The sequence below is a fragment of the Moschus berezovskii genome, chromosome 17, assembly GCF_049115385.1.
Source record: "Moschus berezovskii isolate FMDL1 chromosome 17, NW_MosBer_1.0, whole genome shotgun sequence".
In the NCBI taxonomy this organism is placed as follows: Eukaryota; Metazoa; Chordata; class Mammalia; order Artiodactyla; family Moschidae; genus Moschus; species Moschus berezovskii.
Window position 1 is genome coordinate 49,155,716 of NC_142476.1, and position 19,136 is coordinate 49,174,851.

Consider the following 19,136-nt stretch of genomic DNA (forward strand, 5'->3'; position numbering starts at 1 on the left):
CCAGGGTGGGGGCCTGGGAGCCCCTGGTGCCATGCTGGAGGCCTGAGGTGTCTAGGCTAGGTAGCTTCTGAGCCTTCATGGGGCCTTCAGGCAGGGCTGGGCCCAAGCCCCCCAGTCTGTTCCCAGCCACCCGGGAGCACTTGGCCCCATCCCAGAGGTGAAACTGGGCTGCCCCCTTTCCTCCCAGAGTTAAGGGTGACCGACACCCTCCTCCCCTCCCTTCCTTGGCACAGGGAGCCCAGGCCTCCATGGAGGCTGTGCTGCTCTGCACAGCTGGGTTACTGCCAGCCACTTGGGGCTGATTTCAAAAATAAAAGATAACTTGATAGATTTTTTTTCCAGTTTTTATTGAGTGAAAATGTCAAACCTTGCATCAGTCATGCAAAAAAAAAATCAAATAAATAAAACACATATATTAAATTTCTAATAGCACTAAATTCAAGTGGAAAAATATTCAGTTCTTAATAACCAGGTGCCGAGGAGACCAGATTCAAGTAATCAGAGCACACGCTGTTCAGTTCGGTTTTCACGTTCTGCATTTTCGTCTCAAAACCTCTCTGTATATCTCTCTATATCTCTATATGTATATACATATAGATACATACACACATATGTGCATACATATTATTTTATATTTATATATATACACATACATAGTTATAAAACATTAAAAAGAGCATTGGTGGATCAAGCATTGTTTTCCCCACAGAAAGAAAATAAAACAAAAATTACACATTAAAATTCAAAATGAGCTAGCAATGGCTTATAGTCCTAGTGTGCAATATGAAGGTTACAAAAGGCTAGACTTCGCACTGTCGGCATCTTCTTTTTTTTTTCTTTCTTTTTTTTGATTTTGCTACATTGAAAAATTTTTTTTTTCCTTTACAAAACTCCTTCCACAGACTCCACGGTTCTGTGGTCGGGCACAAAGTCTGGGCGAATGCTCAGCAGCAGCACATGGTGCCCACAGAATTCAGGAGGCTCTGGTAGGGGCTGTTCTAGAAAACCACTTGTTTCCTGTTGAATCAGGTACATCCGTCTCACCACTTCTCCCTCCTGCTCTCTCTCCAGTTCAGATGGTCCTGGCTTTCTGGCTATGGGCAGCCAAGAGGACAAAAAAAAAAAAAAAATGGGAGGAAAAGAAAAGAAAAAAAGAAACGACTGCCCTGTCCCCCTCCAACAGCTGGGTCAGACTTCCCCTGGAGACCCAGGGGTTGGAGGCTATGGGTGACAGCCCCTCCCCCAGGCTGGACCTAGCACTGTCCCTGTGGCCACGTCACAGAGTCCAGCCAAGACGGGGCAGGTGGCCTGACCTGCAGAGAAGGTGAACAGGAGAGGCCTTGGGCAGTGTGCCCTCCGTCCCTGACGCCGTCAGAGCCATCGGCTGGGTGTGTGCCTGGCAGGTGGGGGCCAGCTCTGGGGTAGGTGACCTCATCGTTGAAGGGGCGGTGATGGGGGACAGGGGTGTATTTCGCAAAGGGAACCAAATCTGGGTGGGTTGAACCAGTAAAGAAGTATCCCAAACAAAATAATAAAACAAACTGGGAAGAAAAAAAAAGCCCTATAAAGCCACACGCATAACCAATAGAGAAAAACTCAAATGTTAAATTAACTACAAACTTGTATCAACAATAATAGTCCTTTTTTCTTGTCTCTACAAAATTCAAGTTAAAAGTTGGAATCACACAGCTCCCATCAGTGCTAGTGTAAAGACAGACAGCCTCAACCTGGTTAAGGCCTCTAACTAAATGCTAAACAAAACCCCACGTGAGCAATTGCACTCGGGTCTCCAACCTCAGGGCTGGTCCGGAGGCGGTCTGTGCTCTGGGCGCCCGCCTGCTTTTTTTTCTTTTGTTCTGTGTAGAATAATAAACCTTTACAGGAAAAATACTGTACAACTTCCTCGAATTTTTTTCCATGTTGACTATTAGAGCCCCAAACAGTCGCATCCTTCCTATTTTTACCACCTGGGTGGCGGAGACCCCCTGAGGGCCCAGCACCCCAGCACCGGCTGGCAGGCAGCGGGTAGGCCGAGGCGCCCCCTTCCCAGGCCCCAGCCCTCGGGGCAGACACCCGGCCAGGCCCCGCGTAGGGGCCGAGTGCCCCGGAGCCCTCGGCTCGGCCGGTTCCAGGAGGTTCCCTCCGCGGTCCCTGTAGTGTTACCCGCCGGCGCCTCCTGCCCCGCCCTCCCCCGGGGCCTGAAGGGAGGGTCTTAGCTGCACGAATGGGAGGCCCTGCCGATGCTACAGGTGCCCGCCCGCCTCCGGGGGTGCGGGGCGGGGGTCACGGTGACCCCCGGCGCCCGTCCCAGCCCTGAGCAATGAGGAATCCCAGCGGCGCGGCGCGGCGCGGGGTGGGGGGCGGGGGCGGCGGGTCAGCGCCCGCCTCACCCTCCGGGGCCCCTGTCCCACCCCGGACAAGAGCACCTTCTGTTTCCCTGAAGAAGATCCCCGGACCGCGGCGGAGGAGGGTCCCGCCCGGGCAGCTTCTGTCCTGCCGGCCGCCGAGCTGCCGCGCGGGCGGGCGGGCGCAGGGGCGGCCCCGAAGCACCAGAAGGAGGCCCCCCCGCCTCTGTCCTGAGACGGACTCGGGGTCCGGAAGCACCGGCGGGGCGCACGGGCCCACCCGGGCCGGAGCGCCTCCCGACGCCGGGACGCGGCCGACACCTAGCTCTGGACAAGGGAAGCTTTACAGATAAATACCGTTTCTTACAAAATTAATAATAACAATAGAATAAAGCGGCAAGATCCCGAGGGCGCCGCGAGCGCCCGGCCCCGCGACGCGCCACCCGCCCGGCGGCTACGGGGAGGCGGCGGCGGGCGCGGGGCCGGGCGGCGCGGGGGCGCCGAGGGCCGCCAGCTCCGGGCTCCGCGCCCCCGGCCCCGCCGCCACCGCCGGCGCCTCGGGCAGCGACTCCTCCGAGTCGGTGCGCAGGTCCTCGTCGTCGTCGTCGTCCTCCTCCTCGTCGTCGTCGTCCTCGTCCTCCTCGTCGTCGTCCTCGTCGTCGTCCGCCTCCTCGTTCAGCTCCAGCTCCTCCTCGTCGTCCTCCTGCGACGACTCGCCGGCCGCGGGGCCGGGCGCGGCGGGGCCGACGCGGGGCCCCGGGGCGTCGGGCGGGCCGGGGTCGTCGCTCGGCCCCAGCGCCGGGCCCGGCAGGAAGAGCAGGGCGGCGGCGGCGGGCTCGGCGCCGGGCGGGGGCGCGCCGTCCAGGCCTGCAGCAGCAGCGGCGGCGGCGGGGCCGGGCGCAGGGCCCTCGGGGCCGGGGGAGGCGGCGGGCGGCTCGCCGCGCTCCTGCTTCTCGTGCTTGCGCTTGTGCGAGTCCATCTGCGACATGCCCACGACCGTGTGGCGGCAGCCGGGGTAGGTGCAGTGGAAGTGCGAGCACTTGAGCTTGTACTTGCAGTCGGGCACGGTGCAGTCGGCGCTCGAGCTGAACTGGCAGAAGCCTGCTGCGCTGATCACGTCCTGCTTGCCGTGGTGCTTGCGGTGCGCTGTGACCTTGGTGCTGTCGGTGCAGCGGAAGCGGCAGCGCAGGCAGTGGAAGTGCGTGCTGCTCCCAGAGAAGGGACAGTCGGTGAAGTGGCAGCTGAGCGAGGCCTTGAAGCGCTTGAAGTCGTCCAGCACCAGGTTGTCCACGCGGTCGTGGTGCTGCGCGTGCTTGTACATGTGCGTGCGCCCGCAGAACTTGTAGCCGCAGTTCTCGCGCGTGCAATGGTAGTGGGTGACCTTGAGCGAGAACTGGCAAGCCGCGTCCTTGCAGTCCTCATAGAGATCGAAGCGCCGGAAGCCCTCGAGCATCATGCCCTCGTCCAGCATCTTGCGGGAGGAAGCAGTCTTGCGCCGCTTGCCGAAAGGAGACATGTCCTCAATGATCCAGAAGCGCTTTTTGGCCCCCGAGGCTGTCGGCATGGAGATGGTGTTCCCTGGGGAGGGGGGCTTGGTCAGCGCGGGCACCATTCCCAGGATCACACTCACTCGTGGCCCCTGATCCTGGCCCGCTGGCCAGGGGGCTGCACTCAAGGACAACCCCTAGCTTCCCCGTGGCTCTGCGGGCCTCTCCCGTGACCCACCCCCCAGGATAGCCGAGGGAGCCCCAGGCTTCCCCCTTAGTCATCCCTGTCTGCAGGCTGACCGCACAGGCGTCCACCCTCGTGGGTGGCAGAGCATGCAGCTCTGGGGGATGTGGTGGCTGCTTCCCGGCCCGTTTGGGTGGGAAGTGAGGACACGTCCTGGCGCTAATTGAAGCTGAAGGGGGAATCTAGGTCGGCAGTGTAATTACCCAAGTTGGACCAGGGCCAGACGCCATCATGCGCCTGCCTCTAATGAGGGACAGGCCGGCTCCTTCTCCCTCCTGCTAACCAGTTTCCCGGGCTGCCCGCCTGTCTGCGCCTGGGACCAGCCTGTTTGCCACAGGGATGCTGAGCGCCTTGGAACTGTTTGCAGTAGTAGTAACTCCCTGCCCCACGTGCAACCTTCTCTTTGGTACCAGAAGGTTCTTTAATGTCTTGGGCTGGGAGAGGGCAGCTCTGCTGAGCAGCCAGGACTGGAACACAGGCTCTGCCGGAAGATGGGCCGCACTTGTGCTCTCCCACCTGGTCCCAACTGCCTCGCTGGGCTCAGGATGCCCTGTTGCCGCCCACAACTGCACTGTTCAGTCATGCGTCCGTGACCACTTTCAGCACAGGCAGCTGGGGGAAGGGCAGCCCCGTCACTCCCTGCTCCACGCCCCAGGCCTGGCCCCCCTGCAGTGGGCAGGGTGGGCACCCTCCAGGCTCCCCCAACACGTTGACCCACCCAGCCCTCCCTGAACCTGTCTAGAACGCCCACTCCAGGCACCAGGCTTCAGTACCACCCATCTTGGGAACAGACCCAATCCTCCCCCATCCCAGCCCCTCAGCAGGTGAAGAGAAGTAGGGACTGTGATGGAGTGGGGTACCCAGCACGAGCCAGGGAGGGTCTGGGGCCTGGGGATCCAGGTGGGTGAGGAGTAGCTGCTTTGGATCTGAAGTCACTGGTTATCCCAGCGACAGAACAGGGGCTGAACTCCATGAAGGGGAACCCTCTGCCGTGCTCTTTGCCAACCCCCTGGGGAAGAACAAATGGAAGAGGCAGAGGCAGAGCTGGGGTGGTGCAGCAAAGGGCAGGGGTGGGCAGGTTCCGTGCCTGCCGGGCAGTAGGTACAGGGTGAGGCCGGGAGCCACCTCTGCTATGAAGCACTGCCCAGGGCTCAGGCTTCGTCCTGTGTGGCTCCAGGGATGGGGGTTCAGCCTGGTGTCAGGACCCTCCAAACCTGGGTGGGTCCCAGGAGCTTTCCAAGAACATCTCTGTCCCTCCCTCGTCCTGGGTCCTGGGTGAATGCCCCAGAGCATGGGGGACAGGCTCTGCTTTGCTGCAGGATTGGGGGGAGTGAGGTGGGCACGGCCATCTCGGGGTTCTGGCCAGTGGCTGAGATGGGGTGAGCCCCAGGGAGCCCTGGTGGTGATGTTCTGGCCTGCTCAATGCCGAGCAGGAACCGAGAGAAGGTGTCCTCGGGACAGGGGCCAGGCTCTCTGGTCTCGGGCGGGGTGGAGAAGAGGTGGGGCTGGGCTGTGAGGAGAGCAGGGTGGCCCTGTCCTTGGCCTGGCAGGCCACAGACAAGGGCCAGATCCTAGACCATGACCTTGGGGCTCGGCCAGGGTGATGAGACAGCGGTGGAGAAGGTGTGTGTGAGTTACCTGCGGCGTCCTGAACTAGGGGGGCGTCACTTTTTACTGGAGATGGAGTGGCAGTGACAGGCGGGAAGCTGGGCGGGCTGCTGATGGGGTGGGCCAGGCCCCGGGTGGCTCCGAGAGTGGCACTGAGCAGAGAGTATGAGAGACAGGGTGGAGAAAAGAGGCATGGGAGGGAGGGGAGGGGCGCCCGGAGTGCAGCCGGAGAGAAGGATGGGGTCAGCGGGGGCTGCGGAGCCCCGCGGGCAGCCTCGTCACCGGCAGCAGCAGGAAGAGGAAGAGGAGGAGGAGGAGGAGCCGGGCAGCCTGGAGAGGGTGGAGAAAAGCAGAAAAAAAAAAAAAAAAGAAAACCAAAACAAAGAACAAACAAACAAAAGAACCAAAATGAGAAACCCAATGGCAGAAGCAAGTATGATATGAAAATACGTGGACAGATGAGCAGACAGATGCCACGAAGAAGAGAGGGGCGGGGTGGCAGAGGAGAGAGACTGGGAGGGCGTGGCAGTGCAGGGGTGGGCGTGGTGGGCTGGGGAGGGCCCATGGGGAGGACCCCACTCTGGGGCCCAGGGACTGTGCTGGGGACCATGGCAGAGACCAGAGGAGGGGCCAGGGCTGGGTGGGGCCCACCTGCCCCTCTGGCTATAGCTCTCAGCTCAAGCCCGGGTCCTCTCCTGGAAACGGAAGCCGAGGGCAGAGTGCAGGGGAGGTGGGCAGGGCGGCAGCAGGTAGGGACCCATGTCCTACAGACCAGACGGTCCGGCCACGCACTGGCCTGTCCTCCTTTGAGGCCACTTGGCCATGATGCTCCAATCCTGAGCCAGACCCGGCGGAAGGAGGGGCCTGTCCCAGGCCGGGTCCTCCCAGACCCCCGTGGCCCTGTCCTGGCCGCCTGCTCACCTGCCGCGGTGCTCTCGTTGCCCACAGGGGTGCTGGAGCAGCTTCGGTCCATGGTGGAGGACTCGGAGGACATGGCGCCCGGGCTGCAGCCAGTATAATCCATGTACTCGTCCGTCTCGGTGTCCATCAGGCTCGGGGGGCCCTGAAAGGAAGCAGGGGGGCCCTGAGCAAGCTGGGCTGGAAGCGGTGCTGCCCACAAGAGGCATGCGGTCACTTCTGGCGGCTGCCAGAGTGAGACACGGGTGATGCCCTCTGGCCCCCAGGCGGGGGAGGGGCGGCTCACCTGGGAGGAGGGCACGCGATCGAAGTTCTTCCCCAGCATTCTCCGCATGTGCTTCCGGGCATGGGACGTCATCTGGTGCTTGAGGAGGAAGGAGAACTGGCAGCCCTCCCGGATGCAGTGGAAGTGGCTGTTCACCTGGTTGTACTTGCAGCCTGTGGACACAGCCCCAGTTGGCTGTGAGCTTTCCCTGTGGGCCAGCTGGCGCTCATGGTACCCACTGCATGGCAGGCACTGTTCTGGGCATGGCACACGTTCCAGGAAGATGGTGTCTGGGGAAAGGGCACTTGCCCGTGGTGGCGTTCCCCTGAGGAACCTCCCACCCCCCCACCCCCAGAAAGTCCTTGGCCACCTGGATGTCCAGAGCCTGGGTCTCCCCTTCAGTCTAGCATGGACTTGTGGGACAATGGCAGGCTGGCCTCCTCCCCTGTCCGGCACATTGAGAGGTCCATGGGCTCCAGGGCAGGGGACCCTAGTGGCTTGTCCACTTGATCAGCCGCCTCCCAGCATGCCATCTGTCCCCAGCTCTCCTCTGGGGACCCCAAGTGCTGTCCCCCACCCTCCGACCTTGCAGAGATGGCTGCAGGCCGGCTGGCCCTCTGCCCTGCCCCCACCTACCTGGGTTTTGCTCTGGGCTGAGGACAAACAGAGCGGCCAGACTGAAATGGTATCAGCAGAGGGCAGGTGAAGGCCTGCCCGTTGCCATGGCACCTGAGCTGGCCAGGTGTCTTATATCATCCCCCAGCTTTGTTTTGGCCCCAGCTACCACCCAAAACACCCCAACTGAGTCAATAACGGCAACTACAGAATCCCCGACACCTGTAAGCCGAACCCAGGACCAGCATGGGTCACTGAGTGTTGATAGCTGTTGCTGTGATAACCAGCCCTCTCTCAGGCTCTGAATTATTTTTGAATTAATACCTGAAGGAAAGGTTTGTTTCCTTTCATTTCTGGCAGTTGACTTTGAATCTCTCACCCTTCCGCTAGGTAATGGCCAGCTGGCTGCAGGCAGTAGCCCCCATCTGTACCCCCTGAACCCTGCGGCCATGGCCACCTGAGTCACCTGAGCCCAGGTGTCTACACCCAGCCTGCCTGGCTCCCACCTGCCTTCCAGTGTCTGGTCTTCTGGGCAGATTACTGACCCATGTCTGCACATGACACGTGGCTCCATCCTGAGGCAAGAGCGTGGACTCTGTGTGGAGCCGGCTCCCCACAGCATCCTGGGGCTGGGGCCAGCGAGCTCCTCAGGGAGGCCTCGTTCTGGGGCTGGGGGCAGCTTCCTGGCCAAGAGCTCAGCTCTCAGCAGTGAAGTTAACTCCGAAGCACCTGTCCCTGAGTTCAAGGTCACTTCCTTGTCCCGTGGCTCCCTCCTTCCAGGTCACCCCAGCTTACAAATGCCCTGGGCTGAACCGACCAAGTACCTGCTTGTCCCACCAGATCCCCAGCACCAAGCCTGGTGCCAGCCACAGTAGACAAAAAAGACCTCAGCTGCCATTCCTACCCCCCACCCCCTGCACCTCTGGCAACAGCAAAGAGCCTGGCCCATGGTTGCTCTTCAGTAAACCTCTGCTGAGGGACTTCCCTGATGGTCCAGTGGTTATGAATCCGCCTGCCAATGCAGGGAATAGGTTTCGACCTCTGGTCAGGGGACTAAGATCCCACGTGCCACGGAGCAAATAAGCCTGAGAGCCGCAACTACTGAGCCTGAACATCTAGAGCCTGTGTTCTGCAACAAAACAACCGCAGTGCCAAGCCCATGTGCCGTAGTGAGAGAGTAGTCCCTTGCTCGCTGCAACCAGAGAAAGACCTCACACAGCAAGAAGACCCAGCACGGTAAAATAAAAAAAAATAAAAAATAATCAAAAAATATAATGTCTGCTGAGTGAGTGAATGAACAAATGAACATCACACAGCCCCTTATGGATAAAAACCTAATAGTCAAAACCATGGAAAGACATCCCAGGGCAGAGAATGTCAGAAATTTTGAAAACTTACCTGCAAGGCCCTCTTGAAAAGAAAAAAGAAACCAAGTCTGGAGACCAGAGATGAGGCTCCAGGCCATTGCCCGGGGGGTGACTGGAGTGTTCTGGGTCACCCTCACCCCTCTTTCCAGGCTTTTGGGGTTTTGACTGTTTTCCCAGTTTGACAATGCCTGGTCTGTGACATTGGGGGAAAAAAAAAACCCATGGAGCCTGATGTGTGGCAACAAGAAGTGGTACCCGGGCCTCTGGGGCCAGAGCCACAGCCCTGCCCACTGCAGCAGTTCCCTGCCCCCAGCCCTGGCCTTGGTACCTAGCCTGCCGCACTCCTCGCGCTTGGTGAAGTACTTGAACCCGTTGGCTGCCCGCCGCTCGGCTTTCTCGTGCTTCTTTATGTGCCACGGCAGCTTGGTGGTGATGTTGGTCACAAAGTAGCAGCCGGTCCGGAGACAGTGGTAGTGCCCACGCATCCGGAACTCGCAGTGCTACAGGAAGGGACAGGAAAGTCAGGACCAGGCAGGCAACGGCCGTAAGCCCCACCTGCCCTAGGCCTCTGGGCTATGGCTGGCCCTTTGCATTTGTGTGTCCTTCTGTGCTCAGAATCAGCAAACACAACTGTGTAAAGATCATTCACATTTTAAAAAGCAGTAAGTCCCTTCTGTCATTTGACTAAAGCATCCTATCTGATGTCATACCAATCTCTCTAAACCCACACCCAGAGCAGACATCACTAATCTATCCCAGCACTCTTCTCTGTGTGACCAGACCTGGGCAGACATCACTAATCTATCCCAGCACTCTTCTCTGTGTGCCCAGACCCAGGCAGACATCACTCATCTACCCTGGTACACCTCTCTGTCTGGATCTAGGCTCAGACTGCTCCTCAAGGAACTGTCAGGCGGCCCCTACAAATCTTGGGGGTAGGCCTTTATAATGAATCCGATCTGCCCTTCCTGTCTGGAGCACAGACAGTTCAATATCTGTCCAATATTTTAAAATTCCAGGCCTCTAGAGAAAAGGAGCGTAGCCATTCCAGGATGGGCAGAATGATGCCAAGTGCCCAGCGGCTGCTCATCATAGAGTCATCACTGAAGGTTAGGATAAAATGACAGACCTCGCCAAACGAGCACCAAGCTGAACTGCTGCCCAGGGGTCTCCAGGGACCTGGGGCAGACAGTGTCCTTTCCAGAGTCTGGAGGAAGCCAATTAAAAAGGGTGTGAGAAACAGAGTCTCTGCCAGAAGAAGCTGATCCAGGGCGCTGTGCCTCCCTGCTCCCGCCCCAGGCCCCACCCTGCCCGTCCGCCTTGCTGACCTGGTTGGGACAGAGGCACTGCAGGGAGTAGTAAGCAAACTGGTCTCGCACGTTCACCAGGTTGTTGTTGGGGTTGATGTGGTCCAGGCAGTGGGACTCGGCCTTGCCAGAGGTTTTGCAGACGTACTTGCAGTTCCCAAAGAGACAGTGGAAGTGGAACTTGTTGGCATACTTGCAGTCCGTTGCGAGGCAAGGATCGCTGGAATGAAACCACGGCCCAGGTCATTAGCATTCCCAGTGCCCTCCCCGCCGATGTCCTGACATTGGCTCACGCTGGGGTTCCACTCCCCAGTCTCCTGTGGTGTCCTCAAGAGGAATGGCCCCAGGACTGCCTTCCTGCTCACCAGGGCCATTTGGCCAGAGGAGACTACAAATCCCAGCATGCAACTTTGCCCTCTTTTTAGAGCTCTGCTGGCGCATGAGGGATTGCGGTATGCAGGCTGCCCAGAGCACTGCATGCTGGGACACGTAGTTTCCACGGCCACACCTCAGGCTTATAGATAAGGATGGCTGCAATCATTTCTTGGATATGAAAATGAGAGATGGTGCTGCCAACCTGGCGGGACGCCAGCGAAAGCCTGGCTGACGTGGCACGGGCGCTGCCCTGGCTGTGGCTGACTGACAGCATGCAGATGGGTGGGCAGCCCTACCAGGAAGCTTTACTGCCACGGGGCCTCAGCCCTGGGAACCTGTGCCTAGTGTCAGGTCCTAGCTGCTGGGGCTTCCAGGGTCAGCTCGGAGCTCAGGGCTGCCCACCCATGCAGAGAACACAAGCCAGCTCAGTGGTAGGGTGGGGTGCCAGGTGAGCCCTGCCCTGCCTGTCCTTAGCGGCAGCCCTCCACCCCAGACCCCTGCTTCCCAGGCTTCGGGCAGTAGAGGAGGGTGCTGTGCTCCGGCTTCTACCCTTTCTGGCCTGGCTGACAACCTGGCTGCCCCCTACATCCACATGGGACCTGGGCGGAACCTCTGACCAAGGCCAGGATGCTAAGAGGGCTGGGGAGGTGAACAGAGGAAGGGAAGGTGGGGAAGGGTCAGAGCGGAGCACAGGTGCCCTTCCATGCCGTGGGCCCAGCCCCAGGTGCTCAGACAGGGAGGACAGCTGCCACTCAGGCGGAGTGTGTTCACATCCAATTTATTACTTTTATTGAGAACAGGAAGCCACACGCATCATGATACAGAGTCACCGTTCTCGCCGCAAGGAGCCACCACCATCCATTGAGGAAGGTCCCTTCCACCCCCTGAGAGCTTAAGCCATTGTGCAGGTGGGCGGGGGCCCGGAGGAGGGTCTAGCCCTTCGCCCCCGTCCCCCTGTGACTTGGCTTGCCCTGCAGAGATTCAGTTGCGGGCGGGAGCCACAGAGACCAACAGGGAGGCCTGGAGGGACACATAGCCCTTCTTGCCGGGTAAGGCCCACCTCTCCCAGCCCACCCCGGCTGGTCCTCACAGCGTCGCCACCAGTCTCTCCAGAACCGTGGCCACTACCTCCACCATCACCCCCACCCCCAGCCACTTGCTCCAGGAACAGGCAGTGAGGTCTGAGCAGCAGCAGCAGCTTTGGCTAGAAGGACATGGCCCGGTGACCGGGTCCCAGAGAGGCTGGGGATGGCCAGGGCTCCTGCAAAGTGAGGAGCAGGGCCTCCTCAGCGGCCCTGGCTAGCACCTACTCCCAAGACACCCTGGGGGACACAGGACTCCCGGCTCATCGAGGGACTCACTTCTCCTGGAACTGGAGGAATCCGGGTTTGACCTGGGGCTTGGCGTTCTCTAGAGAAGTCGTTGCCAAGGGCGAAGTGGGCAGGTGAGGCACTGATGCTGGAATCTGAGGCATCTGGGGTATGGTGGAAGCCAGCTGCTTCCAGGCGAGCAGGGTGGGGGTGGAGGGCACGGCGGCCAGGCAGGGAGTGGGCCCCTCGAGACAGGAAGCCGTGGCCGTGGTGACGGGTGGCGCTGGAGGGGACGCGGGGGCCAAGGAGGGTTTGGTCTCAGCAGCCGAGGCCGGGAAGGCAGCCTCTGGGTTTCCTTTCACTGCTCCTCCCTCCGTCCGGAAGTGGAAGCTGTGAGAGGCAGAAGAGGGGGTCTCAGGAGGGGGGTGGAGAGAGCCCTTTCCCGTGCACCTGCCTGCCTGTGGGCAATCCCATCTCAAGCCTAGGGGGCCAGTGTCCCCACCTTGTTTTCAGTGCCAGGTGCTGCCAGGAAGGAAGGACTGAGAGCAAACGGCTCTGTCTTTTGATCTGCAACTTCGGCTTCTGGCTCTGTCCTAATGACACCTCCTTGTGACCTTCTAGATGCGCTGTCCCTAGCTCCTCCCTACTAAGGACACAGCAGGTCCCGGCTCAGGAAGCCCACCCTTCAAGAATCTGCTCTGAGATTTAAAGATGGGTCTCAGGCCAGGAGCTGGAGCTGCCTAAGCACTGAGAAGAGCCTGACTGACCTGGGGCTTAAAGAGCAGTGAAGATCTGTTTTAAATGTTTACAAGTTCTGGGTTCAATTACAGCAGGCGGTTGGGCTTGAGGCTTTTCAGCTCAATGAACTTTACAAATTAATTTCTTTTATTTTTAGGTCAAAGAGAATCTACAAATGCTGTATTGTGGCTTGGAAAGGCCTTCACCTGGCGTCCCTGCTGGGGTCAGAGCTGGGTCTGCAGGAGGGCTGAGGGCTACATGGGGGAGGGTCTGGGGGAAGAAGGGGCTCCTGCTCCAGGTGGGACCTGAGTTGGCTGAGGGGGCCTTGCTGGGGGCTGAGCTAGTGAGAGGATGGGAAAGTCTGCCTTTGGCCAGGCAGCACCGCCTGAGAAGCCAGCTCAGCTTCTGAGGTCCTGCTTGGAAGGCGGTCAGAGGCCTGTGCAGCCCCCAGCCCTGAGCCAGACTGGGATGAACGGGGCTTGGTTTACATGGGTCCCCGACCCCCACTCACTTGGCGTGCTTGATGGCCCCGTCCAGGGTGCTGAAAAGCGCGCCGCACTCCTCCACCACGCAGTGGAAGTGGGCCTTGTGGAGGAAGTCACACTGGGCGTTGCAGAAGTCCTTGGTGCCAAACCTGGCAGAGGAGCCGGCTGCTTAGAGGAGACCCCAGGGCTCTGGCCAGGCCAGGGTGGGTGGTGGGGTTGGCCCCTGGCCCCTGGGACCCATGGGCTTGGCCCTCCCCTCCCCTTGCTCACCCAGAGCCCCTCACCTGCGAAGGTACACCTTCCAGGGCTCTGACAGCTTCTCCTGAACCATCGCCTTCACAGCTTTGCCCAGGAATGGCGGGGACTCCCCGGCAGGGCCCCCCTCCGTGTCCATCTTGACGTTCAACAGGCTGCCGAGGTTGGGGCTGCCCTGAGACATCTGCCAAGAGCACAGGCTCGAGCTTCAGGCTGGGGACCTCAGGACACTTGGCTCGACTGCCCTGGGACCAGCAGCAGCTCTGGGCTGCTTGGATCTCTCCAAACTGACCAGAGCATCACAGTGCTGGCAACTGGGAGGAGAGGAGGCCCGACCCCATGCAGCTTTGGCTGCACAGGAGCCCACAATGAATGGATGCCGCCGCGGGCAGCCTGCTGCGCCTCCTCAGCCCCGCAGAGCTGCCAGGGCTCTGCCACACAAACCCCGTGCTGCTAGGAGCCATCACTCAATCTGCAGCCGAGACTCAGGGCACACACTCCAGCCCAGCTTTCCCCAGACTTCGCGGCTCCCTGGTTATTTTCCTGCCAGGTTTTCAAAAGAAGTGCAGGAGGAGGAGGGATGGGGGGGAACCCCCACGAATTCCTTGAGAACAAGAGAAGGCACACAAAGGAGGAGCCGAGAGGGAGGGAGGGAGGCTCACGGGGTGAGAGCAAGACAGGCAGACTGCCGCTGGGAGTGGAGGAGGGGCAGGAGCCCGTGGAAAGGCTTGACCCACACGGGCGGGGTGCAGGGCTCCGACAGGAAGGAACAAGGGGGTGCAGGGAGCAGTGACCCCAGGATGGAAAAGGGGGGCACGAGAGCATCCAGGGGAAGGGAAAAAGTGGAAGGCATGGGCGCCCTGGAGCCAAGGCCAGCAGGAGCCCAAGGGCCCAGCGGGACCCCACCCAATGAGGTCGGGCCCAGACCTAGCTCCCTCCTCGGCAGTCACTTGTGTACAGTAACCAAATTAATCTTGCTGTAGTCAAATTTATCATGTGAAGGGGGGAAAATATATTTGAGATGATGTATAATTTACAAAGACCCTGCATTATTTAAAATAAATATTCTGGAGCGACCTCTGCAGAAGGCGTCCAAAACCATTACTCAACCCGAAAAGTGGAAATTGATGCTTTGCTCCCACTTTAATCCCCCCCACACCTTTTTAAACAAACAAAAAATATATAAAATAAATAAAATTAATAACTAAGAGCAAAAGAAGTTAGAGGGCTCTGGAAAAGCTTTAGGAACCCTCCATCTGAAGGGAAAAAAAAAAAGGGTGTCAGAGGCTGGAATATATTTCTTCAGCCAGTTCATTAAATTAATTTGTAAGCAGTGGCTCTGAAATTATATCCGATGAAAAATGGCCTCAAAATTTAAATGGTACAAACTCATCTTATTAGAGGCAAAACATTAAAAAACAAACACATCCCCCCCACCCCCCAGCATAGCTTTAATTTCTCTGGGTGGGGGAATAGGAGGCGTGTGATGGATGGTTCTTACCTTATTCATAAGCGAGGATAAAAGAGATGAATTTGCCGGGACTGCATGGCCATTTGATTCATTACTGGAACACACAAACCAAGGGGCTTTAGCTCAGACGTTCGTGGGACCGAGCCCGGAGATTCACCCCTCCCAGCCGGCCCATGGGGCACTGGCTCCGCCCAGCTACATTTCCCCAGGCAGGTGGATGACCCCTGGTCAGGAGAGGTGAGCCCCTGGCCCCGAGGGGTCTGGCTCTGAGGGTGCTGTCCCCAGAGCCTCCTGCAGGGGGCAGAGCTGGGAGGCCTGGGCCTCCCCTCACCTGGGCTCCTTCAGAGTCAGGTCTAAACTGCGGTCCTGGGAGGCCTCGTGGGGACCTGGGGCGCCAGCACTCTCACCGGGCTCCTGCTTCACCGGGGCTGGGGGGAACCTGGCAGGGGTGGCCTGCTGCCCGTTTCCTACAGGGGAGGGGAGGGAAGACGGTGTTAGAGGGACTGAGGGCTTCATAGGGGCACCAACCGGAACCCCCCCGAGGGAAGACGGCGGGCCGGGTGGGCTGGGGCCCTCAGGGAGCCTTGACTGCTGGTCAGTGGTTCTCCCCACTGACATGATCGCTTGTGACGCTTCCCCCTGTGTGGCAATTCTTCAAGTGATAATTATTGCAAAATTATGTCAAAGTTGTCCTGGCTCAGGGCCTCCTGGAGGAGAAGGGCGGGAGGCTGGGGAGGGGGCTGGGACGGGGGTGGGGGCCCTTCATTTTCTCCACCGACTGTCATAGTCAATTTGTGGGGCTGCCGCTTAGGCTTTTATTAAAGACTCTGTTAATGCTGAGGGAAAGTGGCAGATCTAGACTGGGAGCTGCGCCCCCTCTGCGGGTCCCGTCCCCGCTGTTGCCCGGGCGACGGCCCTGCCTTCCACTGAGCATGCCCAGGAGGGGCATCTGCTGTGTCAGGGCTATGGAAGCTGACAGCCAATCAGAGCGGTTCAAACTATGTGACCTCGCCCGTCAAGCTGTCCAGGGCAGGGATATGAGGCCCACCCTGGCCAGGCTGGGCTGGATGGGGTGGGGGTGTGGGCATGGGTGCAAAGGCTGGAGCTGGGTGGGCAGAAGACTCAGGAGGCCAAGCAGAACAGGGCCAAAGAAGTTGCTGACAGGAACATGTCCACCAAGCCTTTCCCCACAATCCCCAAGTGACTGAAATATTAATCTGCCCCAAGGCGCTGCAGCTGACAGAGAGCTGCTTCACAGACAGCAAGTGTCATTTTATTAAAAAATAAAGGAAAATGGCCCCCTCCCCTTCACTTGACCTTTCTTTTCGGGGAAGGAGCTTTTTCTTAAGAGAAGAAAGTACTTGACAGCCTGGCCACCAAGCCCCATATGGCCCAGCCTGCAGGCACCTGACCAGAGGTGCACGGCCCTGGGCAGTCTGGCCTGACCCTCCGACACGTGGAGTAGAAGGTGGGTATCCGCTGACAGGAGTGTCCCAGTGGGAAGACGCTAGTTTTCAGAACTCAGAGTCCACATTCCAAGAGCTCCCCAAAGCTACTAGCGCAGGGTCCCCAGGGAAACAGGGCCCTGACCCTCCAGCCAGCTCAAGCTCGGGGTGGACCACAGGGACCCTCTGTCTTGGTGAGTCTCGAGACATTCTCAGGAGCCAGACTACTGAGGGCCAACTTGGCCACCTCCCAGGGGGTGTATCTGGGAACAGTATATCCCCCCACTGTTCCATCAGCTCCACAAAGCAAGGACTTTGTCTGCTGTCTTCCCCGCCATGTCCCCAGCCCCCGGCCTGGCGCCTGGCTCTGCAACAAGCTGCCCTCAGTGAGCATCAGTGGTTGATGAATGAATGAATGAAGTGAGCCCCGTCCCAGACAAAAGCAGAACTCTTCTTAAAGATCTTACTAATGCTGATTACCTGGATGGGGGGAAACAGACAAAGAGGAGCAAGGGAAACAAAAAAGCCACAAAAAAAAAAAAAATCAGAGGAAAAAAGTAGAATATTTTTTTTTAAGGAGCAGAAAACTTGATAGAAAAGGGAATCACTCTCCGTCATGAGCCAGAGGAAAGGCAGAGACATGATCCCGAAAACTCTGACATGGCAGCCACTGACCGAATATGGCTCAACTGAAAGAAACCCCAATCCAGGTCTCGGTCCCACTAGCCAATTTCAAGCACTCAACAGCCATGTGACGGAGGGGCTACCATATTGGACAGTGCAGAATGGAACGCCTCCACTATCACAGGACGTGTGACTCTACAGGGCTGATGAGAGAGCCTGGGCGAGGCATCCTTGGTCTCAAGGGGCCGTCCAGGCCTGAATCCCCTGAGCATCCCTGCAGTGCGGCCACCCTGGCCCTGGGCTGAAGTCGTGTCCCCTCCTGTCACCTGGAGGAGGTCCCATGGAAGCCTGGGGCTCAGGGACGGCTCCCACTGGGGGCTGGACTTGTGACATGGCAGGGTAGGGGGAGCTTGCAGAGGCCCTGGGGACGCACAGGTACCCTGTGAGGCTGGGATTACTGCCCCTACTTCACAGATGAAAAGACAGAAACAGGAGTTGCCTGGGATGGGCAGGCCAGAGAGAGGGGCCCCAGACAGGAAGTAAAGAGGATGGAGGCAGAGACCAGGAAAGAGGGGTGCGGGGGCCTTGGGGCCAGGGATAGAAAGGCACCCTGGCCAAACACCTCCACTCTGCTCTGCGTGGGGGCCAGCGAGCTCCTGGGGTTGGAGAGGAGCGGGCTTCCCAGGCAGGGCCCAGCCTGCTCACCTGGGTCATAGGGGGCAGAGGGCTTGAGGGCGGCTGCGGCCAGCCTGGCCATCATGGGCGAGATGAGGCCTTTGCTGGCTGAGATCCTCTCCATGATGGAGGCAGGGGGCACAGGGACGGAGGCAGCCCCCGCCGCCGCCGCCGCCGAGTCACCAGCTCCCGAGGCCGCCAGGGCAGGCGTGTCAGGGGTTGCTGAGCCTGCTGTCCCGGATGACATGGCACCCATGAGGCTGGGGGCACCCACTGGCAGGGAGGCGCTACCCCGGCCAGGAAGGATGGGGAAGTAGGGTGCAGCGCTGGGCAGGCCGGAGTTGGAGAGGGCCAGCGCCAGGGGGATGGAGCTGGGCAGGCCCTGGGCCAGCAACCCCGAGATCTTGCTGTTGGAAGGCTTGGAGGCGCTGGGCACGGCCTCAGAGGTGGCAGTGGCTGTGGCCAGGGAGGCGGAGGACTGCTGGCTGGTGGGGGAGGCGCTCAGGCTGGAGTTCTTGCTGCTCAGGGCCGAGAAGTCGACCAGGTCGTCGTTGCTGGACTCCTCGTGCTCTGTGTCCTTGGCGCCCAGCAGCGAGGGTGGCAGCCCCAGCACACCGGAGCCCGAGGCGCGTATGTGCCTGCGCTCATGCTTGCGCTTGTGCGAGGTCATCTGGCTGGTGGAGGTGAAGGTGAAGCCGCAGCCGGCGCGGATGCAGTGGAAGTGGTTGGTGGCCTTGCTGTACACGCAGCCCTCGTACTTGCACTCCTCATACTTGTAGAACTTCTTGAAGCCGTCCTTGGCGTAGGCGTCATCCTTGATGTGGTAGCTTTTGTGCTTCTCGATGTCACACTTGTTCTTGAAGGTGAACGTGCAGCCGGGGCGCCTGGGGGTGGGGTGGGGGGACATAGGGAGGCTGTCATGGGGCCTCACGAGGTCAGGAGGACTCCCTTCCCTGCTCCCACGGTGGCCCCGGGAGGGATGGGCCTTGGGGTGGAAGACCAGGCTGGATGCTCAGGCGGGGCCTCTGGAGCAGCCCTTGGCTCCTGTTCCTACTGCCCTGAGGAGGCAGGGCTTCGAGCCACCCAGGGACCTGGGGCCCTGCCTTCCGGCCCTCCCCAGGCCAGGAGCCTCCCCAGCCGCCTCCGCTCACCTGCAGTGGAAGTGCGTGGTCTTCTGCCCGTAGAACTGGCAGTCGGCTGTGCCGCAGTCCTCGGTGGCACGGAAGCGCTGGAAGCCATCGTTGATGAGCTGGGTGTTCTTCTTATGGAAGTTCTCGTGGGTCATCACGTCCGACGTGCTCGTGTACACCTTGTTACAGCCCACCTGCAGGGGCCAGAACGGCAGTCAGGGGAGCCAAGGCCAGGCACCCTGGTGAGCTCAGAGAGGCTGTTCCTCCAGGTGCAATTGACCCCGGTGGGGGAGCTTCAGGACCCATCAACATCCAACTGGTGGCACTGCAGTTAATGAAGGATGACCCCTCTGACCCCAGGGCCTGGTCTGTGCTGGGCGCAGGCTGTCTTCAGAGAGCCTGAGACACCTCCCCACACAGGCGTGGGAGTCCTGTGCTACAGGATGTAGCTTTTGGGTCCCCAATCTGTGGC

The 19,136-nt window shown here is 59.5% G+C and overlaps 1 protein-coding gene across 9 annotated transcripts in view; it reads right to left on the bottom strand.

Annotated features, from left to right (window-relative positions):
* Positions 1-326: 326 nt before the first annotated feature.
* CASZ1 (castor zinc finger 1) overlaps positions 327-19,136 on the bottom strand; it is a 154,777-nt gene continuing 135,967 nt past the window's right edge. For 8 of the 9 annotated variants that reach the window (XM_055419551.2, XM_055419545.2, XM_055419548.2 and 5 more), the window contains 13 exons: positions 18,686-18,858; positions 17,565-18,418; positions 15,122-15,257; positions 14,821-14,884; positions 13,349-13,503; positions 13,091-13,213; positions 11,893-12,231; positions 10,178-10,376; positions 9,178-9,349; positions 6,889-7,040; positions 6,606-6,747; positions 5,715-6,014; positions 327-3,923 (listed from right to left, as the gene is read on the bottom strand). In XM_055419551.2, the coding sequence (XP_055275526.2) occupies positions 2,800-3,923; positions 5,715-6,014; positions 6,606-6,747; positions 6,889-7,040; positions 9,178-9,349; positions 10,178-10,376; positions 11,893-12,231; positions 13,091-13,213; positions 13,349-13,503; positions 14,821-14,884; positions 15,122-15,257; positions 17,565-18,418; positions 18,686-18,858 (3,933 nt within the window). In that variant the 3' untranslated portion in view covers positions 327-2,799. The remainder of the gene's footprint in view (positions 3,924-5,714; positions 6,015-6,605; positions 6,748-6,888; positions 7,041-9,177; positions 9,350-10,177; positions 10,377-11,892; positions 12,232-13,090; positions 13,214-13,348; positions 13,504-14,820; positions 14,885-15,121; positions 15,258-17,564; positions 18,419-18,685; positions 18,859-19,136) is intronic. The other variant, XM_055419552.2, reaches the window with a different exon arrangement.